The sequence below is a fragment of the Vidua chalybeata genome, chromosome 8, assembly GCF_026979565.1.
Source record: "Vidua chalybeata isolate OUT-0048 chromosome 8, bVidCha1 merged haplotype, whole genome shotgun sequence".
Classification (NCBI taxonomy): Eukaryota; Metazoa; Chordata; class Aves; order Passeriformes; family Viduidae; genus Vidua; species Vidua chalybeata.
In genome coordinates this window covers 9,287,435-9,298,572 of record NC_071537.1, presented here as the reverse complement: position 1 = coordinate 9,298,572, position 11,138 = coordinate 9,287,435, and the positions used below count along the sequence as shown (strand labels likewise).

The window sequence follows — 11,138 nt, the reverse complement described above, 5'->3', positions numbered from 1 at the left end:
TGTGAAATCAGTGGTGGCCTAATCTTTTTCCCCAGGGGAGACTGGGGAGAAAAAAAAAAAAAAAGGCAGGGAAGAAGAAATGTATCCCAGAACTGGTTTTGGACACAAAAATGAGCAAGTTAGTTAGAGAGAGTAAATCTAGTGCAACTGAGATCTGCAGAAACTCGAGGCTGAATCCTGTGATGCCACCTGCTGCAGTGCCTGGAAAGTACTTTTGTCGATACAATAAACAGCGATGCTTCCCTGAACAGGTATGCTTGGAGGGTGAATGGCACTGCTTCAACAATAAAACATATATAGCAATTCAAGTGTAAATTGGTCTTATGTTGGTCTCTTGTGTGCCACTTCGGCCACATGAACTGATTTTCAAAACCTCAACCTGGCTGACATGTAACTCTACACCATGAGAGAACAAATGCACCTGCTGTGTTTTGGAGACATTTAAAAAGCCTTGAGCTGGTACAGGTTGCTCCAATTTAAGGTCTTCCTAACTAATAATCCATACTAGATGCTAAGTGAAAATGCCTTCAGAAGGCTGTTCATCATTAGTAGCAGAATTCACAAAAATTCTTGGATACTGCTTCCTTTCACTCTAAAATGGATCAAGATCTCTTAGGTACCAGAGGGAACAGACAGTACTGGATGTAATTTTTGACATTAAAAGCACAAAATATTCCTATTGCAACAACTGAAACCTTTTTAACTTTGAAAAGCAACTTACAAGGTTAAATGTTTACCTCCCAGTCAGTTCACACTCCCATGCCTATGAACTAGTTCTTCTAGGTCTAAGAACAATTGAACCCACAAGTGAATATGAATGTATCATTTATTTGAGGTGGACAATTCACATCATTAAAAGTCACATGTAACAAATCTTATCTGGAATTTGAATCAGGTGTTTATTTTCAGGGGCAGCTTCAGAGAAATACAAAAGATAAGCAGCACGCATAACAATCAGATGCGGCTGAGGAAAAAAAACTAAAATCTTAATGCTCAGAATGCAATTAAAACAGAAAAAAACAATCCTGACTTGTGATGAAAAGATGCATCTTGAAGGCAATCCACTGAATGGCTTCTTCAATTATTTATTGTTTAAAAAGTATGCAAACCATGGCACAGGCATACACAATCCTTTCAGCTGTGAGGAAAAGAAAACCTCATCCTAACATATTCATTGCATAAGTCTAAAGTAATATACAGAAAATTTCAAGTAAAGGATTGTGGTGTGAAGTAAAAATTCCATTTCATATTTAAAAAAATTAGAAGGCTATTTGCTTTTCTTCTCTCCATCCACTGGTTGATCCGTTTCAGAGTCATACTGGTATTTTTCCACACACTTCCTAGGGAACCAGCCTCGTTCTCTTATTCCACCTTAAGACATGAAAAGTTGCATTAACTTAGAACAAAACATGGCCCACTACTGAGGAAAAACACAGGACTGGAAGAGACATCAAGCACTTACCTAAGTTATTTTCTTCTACAAAACAGAACATCTAAGTAATTTCTAACATCATTGCCTGGGGATGCACAGATTTTCTCCAACTACCTAAAATGTTTACAGACATCTCCGAAGTTTTGCAGTACTCTACCTTATTTGAGAAAATTAATCTTCATACCCTATCTGAATCTTTCTGTCTATAAATCAGGTTTACAGCTCCTTTTTCTATGCAGCAGGGGCACAGGAAGCAGGTAACAAACTTGTCTACCACAGACTTTCACACACCTGATGACTATTTGTTCATACTCAAGCTGTCTCCTATTTTCTACTCCTCTTCAGGTAAACTACACCAATTCTTTTGGCTTTTCCTTTTAAGTCACATTTTCTATTACTCTAATAATTCTCACTTTTCTCTGTTTTCCTCTCCATCCTTCACAGTTGATCTTCCTCTTTCTTGAGATGCAGTAACTGCTTTTACTTGTATGAGTATTTCAGCAGACTCTCTGCCAGTGCTGAAGAGGATGGAAGATTTACTTCAGCATCTGGGAAGCTTGTGCAAATATGAAATGCACACGCAATGAATTAACAGTTGCTTGGGAGAAACAACAGAATCCAACACACCTTCTGGCAGGTAAAATTTTAATTCAGTCCAAAGCAAGAGGTCTGAAGTGAAAAATGTAAAAGCTTCAATGCAGGTGGCTGTGGTGCTGACCCTCTGCAGATCAGCAGGAGTCTTTATTATTTTCAACACCCCCAGGTAGTTTTATAAATGCATATTAAAGTCTCCAGAAATTATTCTAAACAAAGACATGATGTCTCCTAGATTTTAAGGTACACAAAGATTAATTTCTATGCTTTATATAGGGTGTGTAGGTTGGAAGCCTGGATGTGTTTAAGACAGACCAGCATTTAAATATAAAAAAAATGAATCATCCTTAACCTCTTTATGGTCTAAAAGTCTAACTTTTTCTTAGAATATGAAGTGTCCCCTTTCCCACTCAACTTTCAGTAAAGTATTATATCAGTGTTCTGTCAGTCTGACAGAGTGAATTAATGTTCATCAAAACTGGGAAGTCTGTTAGATGTAAAGAATAAAAACTGTGGAGAGTGCAGAGAAGCTAGTGCCAATAATGTTATCATTCTACATTTTGAGAAGTGAACACATAATATTGGCCACATTTCTAAATAGCTATAAAATTGATTTGCAATTTTCAACAGAAAAAGTGAAATTAACTGCTCCATACCATCAGTAGCTGAGATGAGAATCTTCTCACCATACATCCAGTGCCTGGGGAAGGAAGCATAATAGGTAATTAGATGCCAGAACTCAACTCAATAATTCTTTTAACCAAATATAAAGGTGTGGAGCCACTAACTTTAAGCCTCTGGTGGCTAAAATCAGATCCCCTTTGCTCAGTGCAATTCTAGGTTCTTCAGTGCACGGTGTTGTGAAGAATGTTTTAACACCTTTAGTCACAGGGCAGCAGACACCACTGTAATCTTCTATGGCTCGATACCGCACCTGCAGATTGGAACAGGACACAGCAATTGGAACAGGACACAGTTTTTTGAAGGTGTTATGGCCCTACTGTAAGTTTCACACTAAAAAAATCAATTCAAGCATACCACAGATTTAGACATAATGACAGTGGCTGTCAAAGGGACTCTAAATTCTAAATTACTGCTTAACAATGAAGCACAGTCCTCTTTATTATCATGTTTCTTTCTATCTGGGAACTAAGAGGCAAATGCAAAGGCTAAGTGCCAAGATTAACTAAGTAGATTGCTATACATTGTTTGTGTTGCTTAATTACATTTATTTATACTGTTATTTCTATTATTTCAAAGTAATTTTGGACCAAACTTCAATAAATACTTACACTTCTTACTCGCTTGTCTGCTTTCTGTTTCAGTTGCTCTATCTATAAATGATAATAAATAGAAATTTAGGCAGCATTCAACACAAAATGAATCCAGGTATTGAAATCATTCAACAAACACAGGAAGTACCACTAGCAGCTTGAAGCACTCACAAAAGCGTAATTTTTTAGTACATCAAAAATGGGAGAACATTTAACAGAACTCCTGTACATGTATTTCAAGCCTGTCTATTTTAGTTATTAAAAAATCTGGTCTATTATTGCAAAGGAAAGCAGACAACTGGATAGTGGGCAGAATCAGCTTGAGATACCATTGAAGAGCAGTTACCGTCAAACTGTATTGGTGACATCCATCTCTAACTGGCCAGTCCAGGCCATCTCCCTCAGGAATCCCAGACCATGTAAACACTTGCCTGAAGTTCTTCCATTTACTTCCCATATCATAGGGGAAGATAAAGGTCTCACCCGTTTGGTAGTACTGGATTCTGTCTTTGGCCTAGAAAATAATTAAGAAATGCAATACATAAAAACACCCTACACACTGCAGTCAAGCAGCAAATATTAAGAAGGCCAGGTCATAAGCTCTGTATGGGTCCATGGGACCTAAAGGCAAATATTTTCAGGCAAGAGCAGTGAACTCCTGCTATATCAACCCAGGCTTTAAAAACTGCTTAAACCAATCATGGCATTCAGATGGATGTCTGTTTGGGTGTCCCCATCCCTGCCACTCCCCATTTGCCCTTTAACAACTGTCCACTGACTACACTGATGATTCCCTCCACGCCCAGATCTTACTTTACTGCTTTCTTTTAGGGACCAATGCCTGACTACTTCTCAGTTATATACAAAAGCTTCCACAGCTCAGAATCCTTTGACTAATGATCATGAACATGACTCAACATTGGTAGTGCCAATTCCTCCTGTAAGAATGCACACACAGGCACGATCTGAACTGCCCACATTCCATAGTCACGAGCTTTACACTCCCACAGTTCTAATGACATCTAGTGGAGCAGCCACAGAACTGTGTTCTCTTTGTTGCAATAATGCCATTTTATGAAGTATTTATGTATTACAGTCCGTGCTCAGCTTTCAAATGGGACATATTAGCAGCCTGTGTTTTACAGTAAAAATTTTAACATGTTATTCCAAATTCTAGAATACAGCGATAACAGGGATTTCTTTCACTTATGTTCCATTATCCCATTATTTAAAGGTCTAACAGGACTTGGATCCAGCCATATCCCATGCAAAGAGTTGACATTACAATACTTTAAGTACTTATACAGAGTCAAGATTCTCATGCTAATTTGGTACACAAAATAAAAGAAAGACAACAAGACATTAATGAAATGTTTGTGGACTAACACAAAAACTAACCAGGTAGAACCAAACTAATTTCTACTGAGACAGTTTTGCTTCCTCTAAGCTTAGCTTCTGTTGTTTGACTATATTTCTCCTGAAAAATCTTGTGAAAACCTCCATAAATATAGAGATCCAAGAGAAATTTAAAGTACAGAAGACCAGGTATTTTCTAGTATTTCTTTAAAATCAAGGAAAACCCTCCCTTATAATCCAAAGTAAGAAATGGTTAAAACTGTGAGTCAAAAGATGCCACTTTGAATGGGTCAGCAAGGTGGACAATCAAAGCTACAGGCAGAAGTAATGACTAAGCTCAAGTTTCAGATGAAAACACCCACATATTTCAAGTAGAAAAGCAAAGTCTTTTCAAAGCAAATAGTATTCTGTGTTCAACAAACTCTTACAAAACAAAAAAAAAATCTATGCATTTACATGATTTCTCATTTCTTTCAGTGAATTTCAGAGATGGTAAGGAAAAAACTTCTTGTAGGTATAGGTCAGTGGTGAATTGAAATAACATCTTTGGTTTTAACCCAGAGATGAAACAAAATTATAAATATGGAAAACAGACCTTGTAACAGTCCAAGAATACTATATTATAAGCATACCTTTTCTTCAATCCAGGATTCGATTGAAGTTTTATTTGTCAAAATTACTTTCATCTGAAATAAAAGTGTTAAGTGAAATTAGGATTTATTTTCTGCAGAAATACATCAGATATTCAAAGAAAGCTTCATTTAACAAACTAAACTTGTCCTAAAGAACAAAACAACTTTTATAGACTTAACTGAAACATTCGTTAGAAGCTAATCCTCAAATACACAATCTAGAATTATACACTTAAGACAGTATCACACAGTATTGCACTTTATGCTTAAAATGTCTTTTTGTTTCCTTCCAAAGATCTACAACATTTTAAGAAATATATCAGGCATATTTACACCTACTTGCAGGGACAGGGCAAGTATTTTGCCTTTTTAGGGAGTTTATAAAATCCATTTCACGTTTTCTTAGTTCATTAGATTTGCACATCCAAGTCCTCCCATGAAAAATAATGAAAAAAACCCAAAACTGTGGTAACAGAAAAACTAAGACAAAGCTACACAAATCCCTGAAAAAGTTACACAACAACATAAGCTCTGAGCAACTGTTCTTATCTCAATCCTGAATTCTGTTTCTGCTCCACAAGCACGCAAAACTTACAGCTTTTAACTTCTTTGCAAGAGGGTCACAGACTTACCTGGATAATGAACAGCATACCAACAGCAATAGTTGTTCCTAATGCCAGTCCTAAGGCAAATAAAGATGCAGCAAATGCAGACAGTCCAAAGGGAATAATGGGACGAGGGTCTCTTTTGGCTGCACTCATGTCAATCTTCACAGAACTCCACCCAAAAGATATCTGCAAAGAGGAAAATTTCATTCAGCTCTAGAACTTTCCAACTGCTGAAACAAAGCAAGTTATCCCTACAAAATCTGGCTCTGAAAGTATGTGTCCAATATCTGACAGAGATGAAGCAGGGTAATAAAAAAAAAATACTCAAAACTTTTATCTTCAGAAGTTTGCTGCTAGATGGAAAATGAAACCACAATCACCATCTTGCAAGCTCCACAGACCCAAAAAAATCTGGACTCTGGTATGTTAAAAAACCCTCATTCATCAGTGTCAGATAGACAATGTTTGCATAGAACAGTCCCTGTTTTCTGTGGAAATGCTGCAGGCTTCCTCTGAAAGCTTTGCAGACAGCAATTCTCAACATTATCACTCTGCAAACACAACTCAGCTGCTACAAATACAACTTCATCTGTTACACTCAGGTGATGTTATCAAGCTCTTCACTGCAACCACAAAGGCTGAAATCAAAGCTTATAATCTTAGCCATGGATCTGAGATAAGCTCGTTCTGGAATAACCCCTTTACTAACTGTTGAAGTTTTCCGGTTAAAAAAACCACAGATGACATATTTATCTTTAGTCCCCAAAATAATGTACTTTTTTTTTTTCTTGAAGAGATAGACATAATTCTAAAAAAGTGGACAGTAAAAGAAAATAAATAGTATCTAACTTGTATGTTGGAAATAAATAGCAGCTGTTTTCTGTGCCAGCCAAAACACAGCCTGTCTCTCCCTCTCTACATAAAGTGCTACTCAGAAACTGTCTTCAGTCAATGTAAAGCAATAGGAAACTCCCTGTGATTATGAGAAGCAACAGGGAAAAAAAGAATGAAAATAGAAACAACCTTCTCTGAATCCTCCTCCATTTCCATACATACATCTTATGAGTACAAAGCAGAACTAGGAGTGAGTGTGGAAAGAAGAACAAGGAATTCCACATGCTTCTTCTCAGAAAACCAAATTCTCTCGTACTTCCAGAGATAAATTATGCACCTGACTTAAATAATATTTTAAGCACTTAGTTATGTTTTCTTACTCTGTTGTAAAGCTGAGTGTACATTGTCATAATAAATATGAAAGAAGCGTGAATGCATCCCAGTGGAGCTAAGAGGAGAAACAGAGTGAAAGATGCATGATTCTGGTATCCACAACAGTTGTTGATCCAAGGACAGTGGTGATCCATCTTCATCACACATCTGTGAATGATAAATATTGATTAATATAAAGGACACGTATAATATTTCTCAAAAAACTCAAAGGATGGCTGATTTTCTACTTCTCAACATCCATTCTTTCATTTGAACCCACCAATTTCTGACACATCAACACAGTAGTTTCTTTTCAGTTGCAATTCAGAATTATATTTCTATGTTGTAGAATTTAAAAAAGCAAATGAAAAGTGCTTCCAGGTCCTACCCTCCCCAGTTATCTGTCCTCTTTACTCAAACTAACTAGTTGCTAATAATCACCATAGTACAGAGCCTGGAGACAGAGCCATAGAATGGGACTTGTAAGAACTATGATCACAATAATTAAACACTACTGTTAATGCCAGTTTTTAAAAATCAGAATACCAGGAAAATAAAGGAAATGTCAAATTCCCTGTGAACTATTTGTAGAAAGAGTATTTAAAAAAGATATATTCAGACAGAAGTGTGATAGTAACTCTTTCTTCTCAGTGGTAAACCCCCTGAAAGCTTTCTCAATTGCTATGCATTGACCTCACACCATTGAAAATCTTTTTCAAAATACATTTAACAAGTGTAAACACCCTAGAGACACTCTTGTATTCAATATAAAGCCAGTTATTTTGGTGTAGCTTACAGATGAAAAAAAACCCCACCTGAATAAAGATTTGTTCACATTTCAAATTATCTTGACAGGTGTAAAAGTCTCTGTGACCACCTAAGTGATCAATCCTCAGTGTAAAGATTGTCACTCAAGGAAAAGAGTCATTAATTTTAAATCTGGGGATGATGTAGCCAAGTTACAGCACTGCTCTGGAGTTTCAGTTTCTGTTTCCCAAAAAAGCACTGACTGCACATCTTGGGTTTATAGAAATAACAAATGAACACATATGTTGCAATATTCTTTCACCACATTCTCTTAGGAGTCCTTCAGAGGACAACCTGCCTGGACTGCAGACACCTGAAGTGCCTTGATTTTTTCAAGATGCACTAAATTCTAGTGACAGCTATTTATAATAAAGTATCCTTTGTATCAGGATGAGTGTGTTGGAAGATAACAAGGTGCAAACTTCTTAAATTGACCCAAAAGATTTATTACCTCACTTAACATGCCAACTCCCCTCAAAAACTTGTTTTAGTGAAGAGTAAAAAAAAAAGGCAATCCAAAATTTCCACACAAATCAACATTTAATTCCCATTTGGAAAGATGACAGAATAGATATTTCTACTCTCTAAGCAGGTCAATGTTTGGACTCAGAATTTAAAAAGAATTTTAGATGATTTTTAGGTATTTACACAGACTCACATCCCTGAAGCAGGACTGCATTGTTTTGTTAGTACCGTCAAGAAGTTCTTAGGAGAAACTGATTTAAATAAATTATAAAGAAAATGTTAAAGACAGTCATTTTTCTAAACTACAACACAGCAAAACTGTATAGATATCATACAATTAGAAAGTGGAAATACTTGAAAGGGCTACAGTGCTCATATGGAAGCTTTTTAAAAAACTACAGTGCAAGTACTGGAAGCACAAATTATGGTAATAGCCCATCATTAGGTTTGATCTGCTCTAATATGGACTTTAAACAGCTGTGAAGAGGAACAGTACCTGTTACACTTCCGACAGTGGTGTGAACGAGGTGCCTTGTAAGACTGACACACTTTACAGTATTGGAGATACATGCAATCCTGAGATTTTTCCTTTAAACAGAAGAACAGCAGTGTTAGATGTATACACAACTCTGCTGGCAATGTTTATCTTGGCATTTTCCTAACCTAAGCATCTTTGGTTTCTTCTGACAGGGTGTGTTTCATAGTCCAACCCTATTTAATAGTAGGCATCAAGGAGAGGAAAAAACAAAATTAAATAATTCCTAGCTAATCTCTTGGCTATAAAACAGTCATCTCCCACTGTTGAAAGTGCTGGTTGCTAAAAGAAATAAACAGTTCTTCTGTCAGGAAGAGCAACTGTACAAGCAGGATTTCATAGTGAAGTTCTGAGAGTAAAAGTCAGCACATTATTGTTCTAATAAGAAAAAAAAAACCTGTGAACATTTTCTCTCCATTTTACACCATAAAACACACTAAGCTTACTACAAAGATACAGCACTGGTAAACACTAATGTTCAACTCTCTTACAATCTCTTTTACACACCCCAACTACAGCAAGATGAGAGACAGAGACACTTGCAGACAGCAAGTAGTGGCCAAAATCTTGCACTCGGCAAGTGGAGTACCCAGTTGTCCTGCTAAGATGATTATCAGGATCCTCTTCTGCTCTGTCCTGAGTAATATTCCACAATTAGAAAGGTGACCAGCACTAAACTCTGCCTCACGCCACTGGAACACAAACTCTGGGCAGCTGCCTTGAGATACTGAACCTGTATCATTCTTGACTGCAACTCTTCCAAGAGATTACTGAAGCACAGGAAATGCACTGTGTTAGGCAGAAGGTAACCATATAATTTTCTGGCATGCATAAAATAAAAAAGAAATTTGCTAAATTAATTATTTCTGTTACTGTTAGCAGCAAAATCTCCAAAACAGGTGTCTGCAGGAGCATGCAGAGAACCTTGAGGTTCTCATTCCCAGCTATCGGGGTTTGTTTCCTGCTGCTCTGTTTTGAGGAGCCCCTAATAAAATAAGACACAGCAACTGCTGCCAGCCAAGCAGCATTACCCGAGCCCTGACAGCACAGGGAAGGGATGCAGAAGGGCAGCAGAAGAGAACAGGGCCTTGGAGAAGCAGATAAAGGCTTCCCTCAGGCAAGCAGGAAGCGGCTCAGCTCTGCAAGGCTGACAAAGCAGCAGTCACGGAAATCAACAGCGGTGTGCTTATTGGAATGGCCACCTGAAATACTGCAAAACTGGCCACTGAAGACCACCAAAGGAGACCCTAAAAGGCCACATAAGGACTTCCAATAAGGAATGTGACAATGTAAAGTAATATACATCACATATACATTAAGTAAGTGGAGATAGCTAGTGGATGTGTAATCAGCGGGGCTGATAAAAACTCTGTTTACCCAACGCTCGGCACACTCCATTAGAGGAAGGATATCTGAAGTGTCCAGCGTGCTGCTTTCTAATACCAAAACTGTGTCAGAAAGTTTCTACCTGTCCGATTTCGGTATCAGGAGCAAGCTGGGTTGTACTGGAAGCTCTGGAAGCGGCAGGAGCAAACCGGGGAGAGGCAAAGCAAAGATTTCGGAACCAGATAAGAAGGAAGGCGTGGCCTGAGAGCGTGCAGCATTCTTGGGGGACACAGGAGAAACAGCGGCATCGAAAGACACGCGATTTCTACTGTCCTGACCGCGGGGGCAGCCGGCCCGGCCCCAGGGCTGCCCGCCGGTCCCCCGCGCGGCCCCGGGACGAGGCGGTCGCAAGGCAGCGCTTACCGGCGTCCACCCCAGCGGGACGTACCCGGGGCCCACAAACATGGCGCTGAAGTAGTTGTAGAGGATCATGACGGTCCAGTTGAGCAGCATCACGAAGTTGACGCTTCCCCCGGCCGTGTCCAGGGGCCAGTACCAGAGCGCGGCGTCGGCCATGGCGGTGGCGGAGCACACGGCCACCACGGCCAGCGCCACCGCCGGGCCCCAGTGGCACAGGCGCCGCGCCCGCTGCAGCGCGCCCGGCCCCACCATCGCCGCTACCGCCGCCCGGCCGCCGCCGCCCCGCCGCCGCCGTGCATGGCTCCCGCCGGCTGCCGAGGGAGAGGGCGGGAAGGGAAGAGGGAAGGGACTGGGAAGAGGAGGGGAGGGAAGGGAGCGGGGCGGGGAGGGAAGGGGAGGAGCGGGGCGGGAGCGGGGCCCGCGCTGCCGCCGCCCGCCCGCGGTCCGCTCGCAATACGGGCCCCCGGGAAACAGCGGCCCGCC

The 11,138-nt window shown here is 39.6% G+C and overlaps 1 protein-coding gene across 1 annotated transcript; it reads right to left on the bottom strand.

Moving 5' to 3' along the window:
* Nucleotides 1-808: 808 nt before the first annotated feature.
* ZDHHC6 (zinc finger DHHC-type palmitoyltransferase 6) lies at nucleotides 809-11,041 on the bottom strand. The gene is made up of 10 exons (XM_053948650.1): nucleotides 10,659-11,041; nucleotides 8,871-8,962; nucleotides 7,111-7,270; nucleotides 5,921-6,082; nucleotides 5,289-5,342; nucleotides 3,647-3,814; nucleotides 3,319-3,360; nucleotides 2,815-2,960; nucleotides 2,683-2,726; nucleotides 809-1,371 (listed from the first exon to the last, which is right to left on the bottom strand). Exons 1-10 carry the CDS (start codon nucleotides 10,905-10,907, stop codon nucleotides 1,268-1,270), a joined length of 1,221 nt encoding a protein of 406 aa, XP_053804625.1. The 5' UTR covers nucleotides 10,908-11,041; the 3' UTR covers nucleotides 809-1,267.
* Between the last annotated feature and the right edge of the window lie 97 nt (nucleotides 11,042-11,138).